Source organism: Myotis daubentonii, chromosome X (genome assembly GCF_963259705.1).
Source record: "Myotis daubentonii chromosome X, mMyoDau2.1, whole genome shotgun sequence".
Lineage (NCBI taxonomy): Eukaryota > Metazoa > Chordata > Mammalia > Chiroptera > Vespertilionidae > Myotis > Myotis daubentonii.
In genome coordinates this window covers 1,118,830-1,137,017 of record NC_081861.1, presented here as the reverse complement: position 1 = coordinate 1,137,017, position 18,188 = coordinate 1,118,830, and the positions used below count along the sequence as shown (strand labels likewise).

At 49.3% G+C, this 18,188-nt stretch overlaps 1 protein-coding gene across 11 annotated transcripts in view; it reads left to right on the top strand.

Annotated features, from left to right (window-relative positions):
* Window positions 1-17,981, top strand: part of CASK (calcium/calmodulin dependent serine protein kinase) — a 277,352-nt gene extending 259,371 nt beyond the window's left edge. For 6 of the 11 annotated variants that reach the window (XM_059679502.1, XM_059679504.1, XM_059679506.1 and 3 more), the window contains 6 exons: window positions 1,643-1,723; window positions 1,831-1,911; window positions 4,152-4,354; window positions 5,583-5,702; window positions 11,050-11,133; window positions 15,960-17,981. In XM_059679502.1, the coding sequence (XP_059535485.1) occupies window positions 1,643-1,723; window positions 1,831-1,911; window positions 4,152-4,354; window positions 5,583-5,702; window positions 11,050-11,133; window positions 15,960-16,136 (746 nt within the window). In that variant the 3' untranslated portion in view covers window positions 16,137-17,981. The remainder of the gene's footprint in view (window positions 1-1,642; window positions 1,724-1,830; window positions 1,912-4,151; window positions 4,355-5,582; window positions 5,703-11,049; window positions 11,134-15,959) is intronic. The other 5 variants (XM_059679507.1, XM_059679512.1, XM_059679510.1 and 2 more) reach the window with 1 other exon arrangement.
* The last annotated feature ends 207 nt before the right edge of the window (window positions 17,982-18,188 follow it).

Genomic DNA, 18,188 nt, shown 5'->3' with positions numbered 1-18,188 from the left:
TTTTGCAAGGCTGCCTATCAGACGCAGAAAGCACTTCTTGGGCTTTAGCCGTTGCTAGAGCATTTGCTTGAAAGACTTTCAGTCAGCCTTCATGCAGCGGTTCTCAACCTTCCTAAGGCCGCGACCCTTTAATACAGGTCCTCATGTTGTGGTGACCCCCAATTTCATTGTGACACATTGAACACAATTAAAGCCTAGTGATTCATCACAAAAACAATATGTAATTATAGATGTGTTTTCCAGTGGTCTTAGGCGACCCACAGGTTGAGAACCGCTGCTTTATGGAACCAAGTTCTCAAAAGAAAACAAACGCAGAAATACCCATTAACATGCACTAACCCTGTTTTAGCATATTGCATTTCTTTCTTTTCATATTTTGGGAATGATACTTTGTTTGTTTGTTTGTTTGTTTGTTTGTTTGTTTGTTTCCGATCTGTTGCATTCCAGAGTAGCCTACTTTGCATTTTACGGTTCTTTGCTACTGGGAAGATCACACACAGTTAAGGACTGAGCTGATATTCAAAGGCATTTGGCCATTTTGTCGCAGGGCCTAGCAGCTTCTCTTAACGATTGACTGAAACACCCTCGATTCTTTATTACACAGGGAATCCATTTTATTGAGTTTCCCTCCAGCCCTCTAAAATCCATAGCACATTCCGTATCCCTGAAAGAGGAATTGCCATGTGCCTGACCACATTTTTGCATAACCATGTAGAATAGTCTTACAGGAAACATAGGTGCATGGTTGTAGCCGCCTTGCGAGAATTTTCAAACGCGTCTGAGAACCGCACTGCCTTGAACTTCCACAGGAATGGTTTGTCCTCTCGGGAAAGTTTTTGTAATAGTTCTGTTAAGAGGCAGGTTCCCCAAAAAAATGTCTTTAAAGTATTTCTTCTCAGTCTGTAATGATGAGAGAACTCCCTTTTGCTTCTTTCCATCGTGTTCATCCTCACTTACTGCTCACAGGCCCACAAGCCTGGGCCCAGCGGAGCCTGTCTCCTACTCACGTCCCCACGAGTTCCATCGAATGGATAGCTGGGTCGCAATAAGACCTGTGAGATGCTCATTTCAAACGCCTGTGACATCATAGTCCCAGAACTTGACCTCGAGAGCATCTGGCATGCTGCCTTCAGCAACTCGGTTGAGAGAAAGAACCATGAAGTTCAAGACCAGCTGTCCATGCATCCCACATCCATCCCTAGCTGGCCTCGCTGGCCTCTTTCTTGCTTCTCTGTAGTTGCATTCATTCTATATTCATGTTGGCCGCTGTCTGCAGACTTTCTCCTTTTTAGCATTGCTGGTTTCTTAGAATCGCAAAGAGATGAGCAGCATGTGGTTTTGAATGAGTTCGTCTGATTTGTTGGCTACTGCATGAAAGATAGGCGGTATCTTTTAGAATTGGACTTTCATGCATGTGCTCAACGTATCTTTGGCTGCCCCTGCTTCCGAAGTGCATTTTCATGGGCTTAAAGATGACATTTTCTTCCGAAAGGTTATATGACTTAAACGTATTCCAAGTCGGATTCAGATATTTTAAGACATGGTTTTACTACAGCTTTAGTTTCACCAGCAAAATTGTCATTGACATACGTGAACTATTCTTCCTGCAAATTTACCTGTCTTCTAAATCTTTGCATTTTAGTGTTTGATCAATTAGATCTTGTTACATATGAAGAAGTAGTAAAACTGCCAGCATTCAAAAGGAAAACACTAGTCTTATTAGGTGAGTCTGGTGGGGGAAACACGTGGTTTTCTTATTCTCGTCTTCAGAACACTGTGAATATTATTAACAATTGTCCGTTTTCCCTTCCTTTCCAAAAAATGGCATAGGTGCGCATGGTGTTGGGAGAAGACACATAAAAAACACCCTCATCACAAAGCACCCGGACCGGTTTGCGTACCCTATTCCACGTAAGCAATGTCTCTCTTTTAAGTATATTTTTTCTAGTACTTGTGTAATATTGTAATTTATCTATTTTTTCTGATTAAATTAGTAATAACTATTCACTATAAGAAATTTGGGCCTGGCCGGCGCGGCTCAGTGGTTGAGCATTGACCTGTAAACCAGGAGGTCATGGCTTGATTCCTCCTCAGGGCACAGGCCTGGGTTGCAGGCTCCATACCCAGTAACGGGGCGTGCGGGAGGCAGCTAATCAATGATTCTCATCATTGATGTTTCTCTCTGTCTCTCCCTCTCCCTTCGTTTCTGAAGTCAATAAAAAAAAATGAATCTGAAAGATCCAAAAAAGAACAAAGAAGAAAATGAGTTAATGATCCCAACCCCACCCCCCTAATAATAGTGCTATAAATATTTTCTTTTATACCCTCCCAGACTTCTCTTGTGCAGATATGTGTAGTGCAGTGATGGCGAACCTTTTGAGCTCAGCATGTCAGCATTTTGAAAAACCCTCACTTAACTCTGGTGCCGTGTCACATATAGAAATTTTTTTGATATTTGCAACCATAGTAAAACAAAGACTTATATTTTTGATATTTATTTTATATATTTAAATGCTATTTAACAGAGAAAAATCAATCCAAAAAAATTTTTAATTAGCCTGCTCTATTTGGTCATACATTTAATTGACTCACCCCTAATACGTTGGCAGGGCCAGACCAAATGATTTCTCAGGCCTTATATGGCCCACAGGCCAGAGGTTCCCCACCCCTGGTCTAGAGATATAAAGAGAATTTGCGATCATGTGAAGCACTTAGCAGATACTCGATAAATAGTAGCCATCCGACCAGTATAATATTACTACTACTCTGAAGTTTAAATTAGCCAACATTTCGTTTCTTCCAGATCACATAATAATTGAACAGCTGTTGAACAATTTAATGTTATTAAAGGGCCAGTTCACTAGCTTGGTTTTAAAGCGTACCATTGCTGACCTCAAGCATGTCACCTCTCTGATATATTTAGCCCCAGATGTGTGTATGTCATATGTTTACCTACCAAAGTGATGGAAGACAGTACAGCATCCACGTAGTATGTGCCATTTATTGAACTTTCCATGTACCTGGAGAAAGGATTCTCTTTTTTTTAATCCACATTTTTGATGCCCATGAGTACTTGGAAGTTCTAATAGTCTAGTTGGGGCAGGAGAGGGGGGATTCCCTATGGGTTTGAACCCATCCACTCAGCAAAGAGTAGCACAAATGTGTCCTTGCCACGGAAGGAAGGAAGGAAGGAAGGAAGGAAGGAAGGAAGGAAGGAAGGAAGGAAGGAAGGAAGGAAGGAAGGAAGATCAGGCATAGACAGTATGGAAAGAAATGGACGTGGCTATGTTCCAATGAAACTTTCTTTACAGAAACAGACAGTGGGCATATTTGCCCCACAGGCCATAGTTTGCCAGCCCCTGGTTAAGGTCTTTCTTAACTCTGGTGGCCACGTCGGGCTGACGTCATTGTGTTCAGTATGGTATGCCTCTGCTATAGTCTTCCACATGAGCAGAACCCAGTAGACCTTCTCAGTATCTTCGCTGTCCAGCACAGTCGCCAGTAGCCACGTGTGTCTACTGAACCCTGGAACTGTGCCCAGTGAGACTGAGGAACTGACGTTTTCATTGATCTTCAATTTAAATAACCATAGGTAGTTTTCTATCTTTTACATTCTTTTTTCCTTCTGCCTAGCTGCATTAAGGTATACAGTGAGTCACGTTACTCGGGTCGTTTTGTGTCTTTCTCATGTGGTGACCCATGAAAGAATGAAAGAGATCTTATCTAAACACTGGAAGATTCACCAAACCAAACAACTCGCCAGCTACCGTGGTCTGGTGTCACGCAGATAAATACAACTTCTAGAATTTAGTGCTACAGGCTACTAAGGATGGGAACGGGGCATGAGGCATGTACTGTGGAATCCACAGCCTTAAGAAGCGATTAGGGCCCTACTGGTTTGGCTCAGCGGATAGAGCGTCAGGTTTGATTTCGGTCAAGGGCATGTACCTTGGTTGCGGGCACATCCCCAGTCGGGGGCGTGCAGGAGGCAGCTGATCGATGTTTCTCTCATCGATGTTTCTAACTCTCTATTCCTCTCTGTGAAAATCCAATAAAATATATTTTTTTAAAAAGAAGCGATTAGGTTTGGGTAGGTCCACTGGGAGCACAGACTCAGCCTTTTAATCCTCTCTTGACGTGTGACTTTGCAGATACCACCAGACCTCCAAAGAAAGATGAAGAAAACGGGAAGAACTATTACTTTGTATCTCACGACCAAATGATGCAAGACATCTCTAACAACGAGTACTTGGAGTACGGCAGCCACGAGGACGCCATGTATGGAACAAAGCTGGAGACCATCCGGAAGATACATGAGCAGGGCCTGATCGCCATCCTGGACGTGGAGCCTCAGGTAGCGCCCGTCATCCCGCCTGCATGCTAAGCTCGGGTTTTGCCATCAAAATGCCATCAGAATGTCGTGGGTCGCATAATTGAATAAACTACAGGAAAGGATCAGTGATGAAGGCATCGTGGGTTAGCGGTCCAGACTACAAACTAATTGCTGGCCTCGGTGCACACACCATGTATTTAAGAAGCAGAGTCTATCCTATCATGAGATTCCTTATACCCAGGAGCTCAATGACTACCTGGTGGGGTCTTGCTGGCCAGAAATCCTACAATAATCTGGCCTCAAGGTGAGAGTCGGGCACTTTATCCCAACAGCCAACTGGACCTCTCTGTGTGCAGCTCATGCTGGACCATCAGAGCCTCTGCCAGCATCTTAGGTTAGTCCCAGCGAGGAACTCTGACCCTGGGGCCTGGGGCTGAAACCCAGCACCAGCCTTATGAAAGCGAGCGGGAGTGAGCCCTGGGGTGACCGATGGAGCCGAAACGGAGCCTGAGGTGGCTGTCAGCCTCTGCCATCTCTTTAATGATGAGATGCCTGACCCTGAACTAGAACTAGAAGTAGGAGGGATGTGGCGAACATGGAGCTGATCAGATGATTTATATAGACAAGTCCCACACCGGAAGCAATAGAAATCATTACACCGACAAAGGAAAAGCCCAAGGCCTTACGGCAACCATGCAGATAAGCTGTGTTTTTCCTGAGATCAAAGCAAGTCCCGCAGGAAGGACTCAGGAGTGGGAAGCATCAGGGCAGGTTGTCGGAGAGGCTGTGGTCCCGGGGCTCCCAAGCTGCCGTTTCTAAAGACCTGTTTGTGCCCCAAATCCCTTCGCACTTGTAAATGGAATCCGAATGGAATGGTAGACCAGCAGGCCCCGTTGCATCAGGAGGCTCCCTGGGTATCCGAGGCAGGGGAGGTCCTTGTTCAAGGGCTGCTTTGAGAGACTTGGTCCCCTAGCCATCCCCAAGGGGAGAATGGCACCTGCGCTCAGGGTCTGCGTGACCCAACAGCTCAGTTGCTCAGCTCCAAGATGCTAACACCCTGGCCCGTGGGTTCACCCGTTTCCGTTTCTCGGCACCTGATGGGCTTCTTGAACTTGGAATCTGGTTAAGGGGCTGGGAGGCGGGCCAGCGCTAGACAGTGTGCTTAGCAGTCACCTTGGACCTGCATAGAACTAAGAGATGCTGTGTGCCGCACCTGGATCCTTGTTAACTACTAATCCCTCCTCACCAGGGATTGGAAAAACCTTCTGGCCAGGGCTGGCCAGAGGCCAAGTCTCAATCCTGGGCCTGGTCTGCGGCGTCCTCTCCTTGGGTTCCACACTGGTCTTCACCTGAACGCCGTTTTCTGCTGGTAGTAATGCCTCTAGCGGTTCGCTGGCTGCAGGGCTCAGACCCCCCCGCATTTCCTAAGGCCCCTTTCCAGGGCTTTCCGCCTCCCCTGCCGCTGCCACCGCTGCTCCTGCTGCTGCTGCCGCCACGCTCCACCCCGGGCGTCCAGCTCTCCCTGTGCCCCTGCCCTTGGCCTTGCACAGCCATGCATTGCTCTGCACTGCTGGGCGGGGGCACTTCTCGGCCTTTTCAGGACATCCATGCCATCACTTTATGTGTGGCCCTGGGCACCTGGGCACCCCTCATCCTGGCTGGGCACTTTCCCGTCCCCCCGCCCCCCACTGCTGGATGGACTCACTGCATTCTTCTCTCCTGTTTCCTGTGTCCCCACCTCTGAGGACCATGACCTGGCAGGGCCAGCCACCCCTGAGGGCCGGCCTGAGGCATCCTCTTCTCCTGAGCCTCTCTGGGCTCACGGCCCTGGGGCCAGGGATCGCCCATGTCCTGTCCCTCCCACTGGTCTGGTTGACCACTCTGGTCCCAGGCTCTCCCGCACGGAGCCACACATGCTCAGTCTAGACTTATGCCCAGTCCTGCTCTCACACTGAATGCGTACCCCATGGTCCAGCTGCAGGTGCCCACAGGGCCTCACCTACTGGGTTTTGCCCTCCACCTTCAGGCCACTGTGTCCCCAGGCTTGGCAAGGCCCACATCCTGACATCAGGATGCCCGTGGCCATGACCGACTTGCTGTCAGGCTGAGCCTCATTGCTCTGGGGACGCTCTCTCCTTGGGACATTTTTCTCCACGCCTTCCCCACCCCAGCCTTTCAGGTCACCTCCTCCGCTGTATCTCATGGACAGTTTGATTCATCCAGCTCCTATTAGGCACTTTCTGTGTGCCAAGCACCGTGCCAGGAGCTAAGAACGCAAATGGGAAGGCACACTGGTGAGGATGGAAGGGGAGCAACACCCTGTGGCCTTTTTTAAAGGCCTCTTGCTTCTGTCCCTGCTGACACCGCCCCCACTGCGTGTGGCCACGGAAAGACCACCTACCGCTGGTGTTCAGCTTGTTTAGTTCCAGTTGAATACTTGGGACCATCTTAACTTATTTTAGACAGTCAGGCCAAATGGAACACATGTCTAATAATACTGTATGGTAAGACTTTGTGCTCCGACTTTAAACCTCCAGAACCATGGCAAAGACATTAAACTAGAAGAAAAGGTGTAGCCTGGCTTCGTTAAAATGATAATAATAAGTTGTGTTCCCATAGCGCTCTCTATCTTGCCAAGTGTTAGAAGTCCTTACCTGAGCCTTGGAACCCTGAGCTAGAGATTGTTAGGGTTTTTTAGGCTGGTGACGCTGGGCTGTGAGAGTATTCACAGCTGAGAGAAGAGATAGATACAGAGAGAGAGAGTTTATTTTACTTTTCCTGAGGGGAAAGGGCTGGTGTATTGATAGTCAATGTAAAGGCAAAGAACAAAAACCAAACTACTCCCCTTTTTAAAGCCTTGCCTGCTGTTGACAAGGAAGGGAGGGGGTTTGGGGGCTGAAACTGAGCAGACATCAGGGGGGTTGTAGTTTGTTAGTTCTAGGGAGGTGTCTTATCAGTATTTTTCCCAGGCCTGTAAAACATGCTTAGAGTAAAAGTTCAAAAGAGGCTTATTTGAAGGGAAGGGGGGAAGGGAACTTTGTACTAATTACCCCTGAGTTGTAAAAACAGCAGGGAGGAGGAGGATGCAAGAATGTGGCCTTGAGAGTAACTTATCTTATCCCTCAGTTTAAACAGAGGGGCTGTTTGAATCAGAGGAGCCAGCAGTCTTGGGGTTTAATTACCAGGGGCTTCTCAGAAACTGTGGAAGGCCACCGCAAAGAAAAGGAAAGGCCTTTTTTTCTCTGCCTTACAGAGACACCAGTATCTGCTTTTGTAGATGAAGAAACCAGGGCTAACGTAATTATGACTTCGCCAAGGTTTTACAGCCCATTGAAAATGAGGTTCAAACTTGAACAGTGTTGGTTTGGGTTTTAGGTTTCCTACAATAAATTCTAGCCTCCTTTCATTGTATCAGCCTAGAAGAGTGAACCCTGAGACTCCTTAAGCTGATCCACCTTGTACGGAGTGGTATTTTGGGAGGGAGGGGGGGTGGTTGTGGTTTGTTGGTACGTTTTTGGTTTAGGTGTTTTGCATTTAAGAAAAATCTAGAACACAGTCCAACCTGAGAAAAACTATGGAACTTATTTCTCATGGGAATAAAGCCATGGCTCAGGAAATCATCTCTATCTGTAAAACTGAAACTGCAATGGCTCCAGTGTGTAATCAGAACTTGCTGTGGCAGTTTTAAATTTTAATTTGATTCTGATTTAGCCATTTGCTACATTAAAAGTTACGAGTAGCAGAATGCTTGTGCTTTGCTGTGGCCCACAAAGGGAAAGGCTGTCCTCCAGGTGCAGCTGCAGTCTCATTAGGAATCTAGACTCAAAACAAGGGCCAGCTCTGGCCCGGGGCCTTTGGTGGAACCCGCTGGCTCTCTTAAGATTGTTCCTGGGCTCACTATACTCTCCCTTAAACTTTATACAAAAATCTAAGCTCTTCCTTAGATTTTTGTACCAAATGACTCAGGCTCTTCTGTACTTTTTAAGTTTGCAAACCGAATAAATGTTAAAGAGGTCTGCATCTTAGGTGCTTTGTCAAATGGTTTTTTATTCCTTGAAGACAATAACCTGAGATTAATTACTGACCATAGATGAGCCATACAATCAATTTCTCTCCCCAGAAGAGAACTGAAGAATTCGCTTTAAATGCTACATACATGTTACTTTGGCTGTTTGGATCCAGTGTGTTTCCAGGGATCTTTCTAGACTCCCTCTCTGGGGTTCAGAAAAGCAGTATTTGCCTGTAAATATTAACAAATGTGTGTCTCATCTAAAGTCAGAAAGGAAATGGGTTAAGAGATCATCGGAGAGCCACCTATTCAAGGCCTGAGGGAGGGAGATCCTTGTGAAGTGACCTTGAACCTCAGGCAAGCTAAGGCTGCACAATGAATGACCTTCAGGAACCGAGGGAAAGTGTGGTGACTCTGCTGAAGATATAAAGGCGACTAGACAAGAAAATGTCAGTCAGGATTCAAGGCATCTGATAATTTTTAGAAATATAGTAATATTGGATACAAACAGAAAATTAAAGCCATGAGAAGGGGGAAGCAATCATGCAGGCCACAGAAGCTACAGTAATTCCTTTTGCTAACCGTGAAATGCAGCCTTCTGGCAACCAGGACAAAGAGGGCAGTGCCATGGATCACGTGGTTTCCAGCTAATAGAAGCGGGCCCGTCCCCGCCTCCGAATTCACTGCTAGAGGAATACAACCTGGTTCTTCGGCACAAAGGGCAACTGGCCATGTGATGAGCGCAGGAAATGCAGAATGACCGTGTCTTCATGGGTGACGGCCAAGGGCGTGTGTGTGGTGCGCAGGGAAGGGCGAGATGCAGGGAGCTCGCGTCCTGAGTAGCGTGTTTGCTGCAGTTGTGAGGTGGGAGCAGGTAGAACTGACGCAGGTGGGGGATGCGGGGGGGGCAGGGACAGGCTGACCGGTAAGCCTGGGCCAGCTCATGCCGGGGGTCTGACATTTGTGCTAAGAACCATGCGTTTCATCCCCGTTGCGTCTGGAACGTCGCGAAACTGCAGGCACAGACATGAGTCTCATTGCTACTCAGTCAGCCAGGAAAGGAATAGGGCAAAACCAGCCATGGGAAAGGCCATTGAGAAAGCGAAATCTGTGGATCACAGACTAGACATGTGAAAGTCTCACCAAAGGACAGCAAGATACATACCCCGGATGCGGACAAATTAATTGCATCTCCGAGCCTGTGGCGTGCGTGCCTGCGTGTTAACTGTGCTCCTCAGAGGGGTGTGCGCTGTGCCAACTCAGTGAGAGGTTTGGATGCCAGGGAAGGGAGCTGGCAGGGGCTTGGAGGCCCCTGTCCCTGGGATGTAGCATCTCCTCGGGCCTGTGAACTGCTTAGAGCCCCCAACTGCTCCAGTGGCTCCACCCCAGCTCCGGACAGGGTCCCCCCCCCCCAGCACCCCCCCAGCCCCACAGGCGCCTTTCATCAGGGCAGTTCATATGCTGCGAACACAGCCTCACGGTGCCAGGGGTCACGATCGGCCCATCCTTGTTAGCAACTTGGGGTTTGCAGTGGGAAGCGGGCTGTGGATCGGTGGGGAGGCCAGCTGGCTGGTCCCAGACTCCCCCAAAATGCACTTGCTAGACATTCAAGTTTCGGCTACAATCAGTAACCAGCTTGCTGGGGTCTAACCCCAGCAGGTCCAGGGGTCCCCAAAGGTGTGGACGGAGTCGGCGAAGAAGGAATGACACGGAGACAGCGTTCAGTTGATCAGCAACCTAGCCAGGATCTCTAGCCCGGATCTCCAGAGAGGTTCTGCTTCGGATTTCCAGCGAGGTTCTGTAGCCATGTTCCCTCGCTAGGTTCTCCAGCCAGGTTCTGTCCAGGCTCTCCAGTCAGGTTCAGTGTCCAGGTTCCAGTCAGGTTCTCCTGCCAATCTCTGTAGTCAGGTTCAGTCCAGGATCCCTTGCCATGTTCTCCCGCTAGGCTCTGTCTCTAGGCTCCGAGGCCAGTCCCTCTCCAGGATCCTCCGGCATGCTCTCTCCAGCAAAGTTCTTCTGTCTCTAGGCTCTGTGTAGGTTCTGTCTTCTTGATTCTGTTCTAAGTTCTGAGTGTTACTGTCTTGTTACAACTGTATTTATACCAGTTGATTCAATCCTATCAATCTCTATTACAAAGGTTAGGGCGTTTCTTATCTCCATTCCAGGGAGAAAAGATTATGTAGTTTAAGCATGATTGTTCGTAGTTAAAGGGATTAATTACCCGCCTGGCACTTAGTTGAGGGGTTTTATTCCCTCCCTAACTTCAGGGGAAAATCCCTACCTGGGGATTCAACCTTTCTCAGAGAGGAGACCTTGGTTAAAACACACTGCCAAGAAGGTGAGCAAACATATTAAGAACCGTATGCCATATATGCCAGGTCCCTTGAAACAGCAAGGATGGACCGGCTCCCGGCACCAGCTCTAAGCGAGCCTTCAAGCAGCATGACCAGTGTTCCCTTTTCTGAAGAAAAACCCGTCAGATTGATTCATGAGATGCATAAGAAAAATGTCCAGTCTGTCGCCTTTTGTTTGCTGATGGCTCTTATCTCGCCCTCGGAAGAAAGGGAGTCACACGTGGTCCATCACATTGGCCATGGAAAACGCCTTGCGGGAGTGTGGATGAAGGGCCTTTTCGGTTGTGTCAAGTGTTAGACGCGTGTGACAGTGGCACCTTCCATCCTCTAAGTCTCGGGTCTTTCTCACGCAGGCGCTGAAGGTCCTGAGAACCGCCGAGTTCGCTCCTTTCGTTGTTTTTATTGCCGCACCAACCATTACCCCGGGTTTGAATGAGGTAAGAACTGACCAGTATTTCCCACGTGCATATGCACCCCCCCCCCATAGCAGGGCCCGTCCGTGCTGTGCGCCCAGGACCACAACCCCGTGGCAATGTCCCTGGTTGTGGTCCTATTTCAGTGTCAGGAACGAAGCTGACAGAGGCGTGTTCCTCCAAGATCAGTCATTAGGCAAATGCAAGCCTTGCTCCCAGCGCGATCACCCTATGGCCTAATCCAGGGGTCCTCAAACCACGGCCCGCGGGCCACATGCAAATACTAACATTGTATTTGTTCCCGTTTTGTTGTTTTACTTCAAAATAAGATGTGTGCAGTGTGCATAGGAATTTGTTCATAGTGTTTTTTTTAAACTATAGTCCGGCCCTCCAACGGCCTGAGGGACAGTGAACTGGCCCCCTGTTTAAAAAGTTTGAGGGCCCCTGGCCTAATCAATAAGTCTACTCTTTTTCCAATTATTCCTTCTTTTTTTTAAAATATTGTTGAAAGTATTACACATGTCCCCTTTTCCCCCCATCGACCCCCTCCAGCCTGACCCCGCCCCAGGCCCTCAGCACCCCACTGTCTGTGTCCATGGCCATGCATATATGCACACACGTTCTTTGGTCATCGCTTCCCACCCACCCTCCCTCCCCCGCCCCTTCCCTCTAACATTCCACACTCTGTTCCATGCTTCCACGTCTCTGGATCCACTCTGTTCATCAGTTTATTTTGTTCATTGGATTCCACATATGAGGGAGGTCATGGGATACTTGGAAAGAGTTTAAACAGGTGTCCTTTTAAAGGGCTTACACCCCCTCCGCCCTCCTCTCCTGATAGGGACGAAGCCAAGCGCCTAAAGGTAGCGCTGGCCCTGGACACTCGCAAACCTAGGGATGAGCTGGGCCCCCTATGAGGCCAATGCAAGTGAGCAGCTGCCTCAGAGACCTACCAGGCAGCCGGGAGGGCTCCTTGGTGCTGATCTGCTATGGGTCATTCTTCTCTTTTCATAATTATATGATTACTAGGGGCCCGGTGCACGAAATTCGTGCACTGGGTGTGGGGCGGGGGGGAGTGTCCCTCAGCCCAGCCTGCCCCCTCTCACATACTGGGAACCCTCAGGCATTGACCCCCATCACCCTCCAATCGCAGGATCGGCCCCTTGCCCAGGCCTGACGCCTCTGACAGAGGCGTCAGGCCTGGGCAGGGGACCCTCATTTCCCCCCATCACTGGTTCTGCCCCCAGCCCAGGCCTGATGCCTCTGGCCTAGGTGTCTGGCCCGGGCAGCGGGGACCTGCAGTGGCAGCGGGGGGCGCCACAATCACGCGGGCTCCGCCCCTGCCCCTGCAGGATGCCTCTGGCTGAGGCGTTTGGCCCGGGCAGCGGGGACCCACAGCTGCAGTGGCCCCGCGATCGTGGGCTCCGCTTTAGGCCCAGGCAAGGGGCCCCTAGCTCCTGGGACTGCCAGCTTCGACCGTGCCCAGCTCCCATCGCTGGCTCCACCCCTACTTCCTGCTATCACTGGCCAGGGCGGAAAAGGCACCTGATTCTCCAATCATGGCTGGGAGGCAGGGCAAAGGCGGCCCCAGGGCCGCCTTTGCCCTGCTCCCCAGTTCTTAGCTCCCCCCTGGGTTTCCGATCACTGTCAGTGGCAGGGGGCTTCTTCCTGCTTTCCCTTTCGCCTCCCTGCATTGTGCCTACATATGCAAATTAACCGCCATCTTGTTGGCAGTTAACTGCCAATCTTAGTTGGCAGTTAATTTGCATATAGCCCTGATTAGCCAATGAAAAGGGTATCGTCGTACGCCAATTACCATTTTTCTCTTTTATTAGTGTAGATTGTTGAAAGTATTATGCAGGTCCCCTTTTTTCCTCCAGTGACCCCCTCCAGCCTGCCCCTGCCCCCCGCCCCATTGTCTGTGTCCATGGGTTTGCATACAGGCACACCAGGTCCTTGGTTGATTACCCCCCACCCATCCCCACCCCCACCATCCCCCGCCTTGCCTCTGAGGTTCCGCACTCTGTCCCACGCTTCCAGGTCCCTGGATCTGGGGGTCATTCTTCAGGGGAGACTCCCGCACTGAACCCTCCTGAAGTCCATCACGTCTGCAGGGCAGGGAGCCACCAGGGGGCTCTAGGCTCTGCTCAGGACAGGAAAACCAGGCCTTGGAGGCGCTCGCTCCCTGTGCCTTTAAGGAGGAGGGAATGTTTAGATGTCTGTGTTGCCTGTATTTGCAGCCATGACTTTGGGGCATTTTATTTGCGAAAGGGGTGCCCCTTCGGAAACTGCTGCTCCCCCTCTGATGTCATCCGCAGACATGTTGGAAGCTGTGCGTGGTGGATTTTTGTTGAATCACCATCTTTGCTTTGTTTTTGTGTTTGTGTTGCCTGTCTTCCCGCCCTTTCACTCATTTTCCATAGCTGCCAAAATGGTGCCGAAAATTGCCTGTAAGTACCAGCTAGGCGGTGAGGAATTGCGGCCTGTTTCCCTGCACAGGTGTAGACGGTAGCGTTTCACTCCCACCGACCCTCGCTCTTGCTGTTGGCATAAAGGCATTTTCTTTTCACCGAGTGGAACCCTGCTCCCGGGCAAACTCCCCCCCCCCCCACCCCCACCCCCACCCCACCCCCCGCAGCTGCTGTGGAGGAAGCTGAGTTTTTCTGTGCTGAGAACTGCATCCGAAATGCCATGCTCTCGGCCTGGACTCCCTGGAACGTTCTCATCACCCCAGAGCTTTCGGAGCAGATCGTAGGCTCTGCTGGTGGTTGGGGAGCCCGGGACCCGATGTCTCCTAGGAGCCCAGGCTCAGGGGACATGTGGGAGCCGCTCCTTCTCTGCCCGGGGCGAGCACCCCTGCGCTGTTTTTTTGTAAAATGAAGCCACAGTGAAAAGACTATGCTTTTGAAGTGCCAGCAGAGAGGGTGTTGATGCGGCCTCAGAAGGTGATGAGCCGAGGTCTTATCAACACGGCAGTAGTCACCGCCTAACGTCACGGCGTCCTGGTGGGAGAAGGCAGTGCAGGCAGGAGACCCCTACAGAGCGTCCGAGAGGAAAGATGGGCTTCTGACTTCCCCGGTGTCTGTCCCTCCCCACTGCGGCGCCACGATGCAGTCAGGAGTGTCGCTTTGGGTCCCCTTTCCACAGGCGCATTGGGAAGGGTCTCTGCCAAACCCCAGATGGGCCCCAGGGAAGAGGAGGGGCCCTAAGCCATAGGCGGGCACCACGGCTCCCAGGTCCCTGGCGGCACGCAACCCTGAGTTTTTCTGGCGCCTGTGTCCTGGGAGAACTGCTCTGTGTCTCGAGTAGGGAGTTAGCACTCATCACATCCGGGAATGGCCAGCAGGAGTCAGCCCAGTGCTTGTTCTTTCAGTAACATTTATTAAGCACTTACTGTATGCAAGGCCCAACGCCGAGGACACGGCAATGACGGGGCACAGAAGACAAGTTTACGGATGCTACTCTAATCAGCAGGTGTTTCGTTGCATCTGGCTGTATTTTAAGACTCGACCCGATAGCTCGCCTGCCTAGCACTGGAGGAGAAGGGGGCGGGTAGTGTGGCTGAGCAAGCTGCCTGGTTTCACATCTGAACTTGTCCATTGAACATGCAACGTTCTATGATCCATAAAGATGCAGGGGCGGGCTTTCTGGTGACTCTTAGGAGACCCTGATCTTGAAAGAAGTGCCACCCTGAGGCTAACGGTAGCCTCTCAAGGACAAACTAGGGGCCCTGAGTGTCCTCTTGCTGTGGGCTCAGCCAGCGAGAGTTCTCAGAGTCGGTAACAAGCTCTGGATTGAGGGAAAGTTCTTTTCTTTTCTTTTTAATATATTTTATTGATTTTTTTACAGAGCAGAAGGGAGAGGGATAGAGAGTTAGAAACATCGATGAGAGAGAAACATCAATCAGCTGCCTCCTGCACACTCCCCACTGGGGATGTGCCCGCAACCAAGGTACATGCCCTTGACCGGAATCGAACCTGGGACCCTTCAGTCTGCAGGCCGACGCTCTATCCACTGAGCCACACCGGTCAGGGCTGAGGGAAAGTTCTTGACTGTAGCCAGACTCCCGAATCCAGCGGCTGCCTCTGCTTCCGTGTCCCCTCAGAGATGTGCGAACTTCTAAGCGATGACATTTGGCCCTTTCCAGTCCAGACCAATTTGAGCGGACGCACCAGATGCTGTCCCTGTTGTGTCTGGGAAATAGCCTTGTTTCATCCATTATCTGTAACATCCAGAAAGCTTTCGCCTCTGGCATCCGCTGCTGTTGAGTGAGGGCCATTATATGTAATTGAATTCCCGGAACATGTTGAGCCTCTAAGTAGAAAAGAGGAAAATGCAACTGAATTTGTTGTCCGGAGGCAGGGGCGTCTAGGTGCGCAGGCGGCAGGGCCCAGAGCAGGCGAGTGCAGAGGGCGGAGGGGGGACAGGCACTCACCCCAAAGCCCTCCCACCGAGCAGGGAGCAGGAAAGAGGTTGGGGATGAGGGGCCTGGGTCAGAGGAATGAAGACAGAACGGCTAGGCCTGGGGGAGGGGAGGAGGGGTTGGTAATGTGTTTGCTGAAGAGTGTGTGTTTTCTCTGGTCCGTCCGGTTTGGCGTGGAGCTCTTTGTTGCATGGTGAGCGGTCTGGGTGGCAAGCAGGAGTCCTGTGACCCAGATCTGTCCCTCGTCTCCTCTGTCATGAAGTGGACTCAGTCTTGTGCCCCAACGCGGCACCTCGCGGTCTGGCCTTGACTGTTTCTGACACGGGGACGAACAGAAACGTGCAGAGAAAGAATCCCGCTGACCTCTCTCTTCTCTACTTTTCCCTCCCCCCCGCCCGCCCCTGCCTCCGTCCCCCTCTCCGTCCAGGATGAATCTCTTCAGCGCCTGCAGAAGGAGTCTGATATCTTACAGAGAACATACGCACACTACTTCGATCTCACAATTATCAACAATGAAATTGATGAGACAATCAGACACCTGGAGGAAGCCGTGGAGCTCGTGTGCACAGCCCCTCAGTGGGTGCCCGTGTCCTGGGTCTATTAGGCCTGTCCCCAGCTACCTGACACATACCTGGGAGCCACCTCATACATGGAAACGCCTCTTTGTTATCGGCCTTGTGTCAGCAGGTCGTGGTCCCTAGAGACTACCTAGTTGTAGTGTGACCTACATTTATAATTATTGTCATGTCCGAATAGGTAGGAGGAGAAAAACAATTACACACTAATTTAAAGAGACAGTATCTTTTTTAATCAGTTCTCCTAAACTTTAATAAAATGTATCTTTAAATGTATGTATTATTCAATCCTTTGGAATGTTATATTTTTTGAAATCATAGCTTTTTATTTCCAAGGCCCCTAAAAACTGCACAAAATAGATGCTGCTTTCTATAATCTATTTTAATAATAATAAACAGTGATTCTGTTACCTTGACCGGGGGTGGAATACTACATTCTTTTTAGAGTCTGATTTTATGGATTGGAATCTCTTTCTCTCCTTTATTTATTTGAAATAATCAGTCTAGTGATGACAAAACAGTCAGAAATTTTTAAAGGCCTTTTTTCTCTTCTGTTTTTTAGAGTAGCCTTTTTTTTTTAGTCCTTTATGTGACATCCAGATGATGTGATACTGTCTCTTTGAAGCCCCCCTGTAAACCTTTTAGAGATTTGAACTTGGGTCTTGACTCTTAATGCATGTGGACAGTCGCGAGCGTTTATGCTGTCGGTGTGTCTGTGTTGGACAAAACGATCTGTAATTACAGCCAAGTACATTCCGTTCACGGGGCACACCCAGGGAATAAGAATAAGATGCTATTATGACTAAGTTGTAAAACCTATGCACATCCCTTGCATTTTGGGCAACTTTATTAAAAAAAAAACAACAAAAACAAAACTGATTTTTATTAATAATAATCATATAGTGAAATGTGTTTGTAATTTTGTCTCAGTTTAATTTGTTGTAAGGTGGGAGGGGGAATTGCTGGTTTCACCATTTCAGATCTGTGTTGTCTGAGAGTATTAACGTTTTAATTAAGCAAAGAAATGAGGATTTTTAAAATGTATGTAATTGTTTTAAAAGCACCCATTTTAAGAGAATATACTGTGCAATGAAGAAACCAGTTTAGGCATTTGCTATAAACTGAATTATTCCAAAAGAATAATCTATAACAGCCCTGTAAATTCCTTTAAAATGCTAACTAACAGGACAGTTTGACCAATTTTTTTAAATATACTTCCTTTTATGTGTTCAATATTAAAAGCCTTTGGGTCCTTCATTTCATTATAGATTTGTTCAGCTATACAACCGATAATCTTTCAGATTTTTAAGTCATTCGATGCTCATTGAACCATCAAAGGTCCAGGAGCGACTATCAGTTGGAAGGACAACAAAATCCTCTGTCAGAGCACAGCTCAGACCATGCCTGGCTCCCAGAGCACACGCGGTCACCCAAGGGCCACCGTGTCCCAGAGGCCACCTGTGGTTCCCTTCCTCTTGCTATATCCCTTGGCACAGGAGAATCATCTTTTCTTGTTGCTTTAGAGACATTAACCATCTCATCACCCTGACATGAGGTCACAGCCTTCCAATACAGCAGGTTCAGGCTGGGCATTTCCGACTCTTGCCAGAGGTCAGTGGAAGGTTTTTCGTTATAGCACTGGGGTGTGTGAAGTGGTTCTGTTAACCTGAGATCCTTGAAAAAAATACCATCGTGTTTGCTTCTTGACAGTTAGATGGCCTCATCGCTTTGTGCCTTGGCCGGATGTGCAGGGTGTGTTCTGAGCTGAAAAGCTCCTCTTGAAGGGCCACACAGAGAAGACATTTGTATACTCCTTTTGGGGTGCCATCCCTCCCCACATACTCTTATTAAATGATGCTGATTTTTTTTTCCTCTGATGTTGTCCTTTGTCAGTGACCAGATGAGTCTGCAACTTACCAACAAGTTGAGCAAACTGCTTCTGTTGGGGCTCCATAACAGGGTGACCAGACCACCAGAGCAGAGACATCCTGGATGGAAAGAGAAACCCCAAGAGTTGTTTAGGGCTGTGCAAGGACTGATGCAAATCTAACCGATGCCAAGGCCACATAATCATTCCCTTG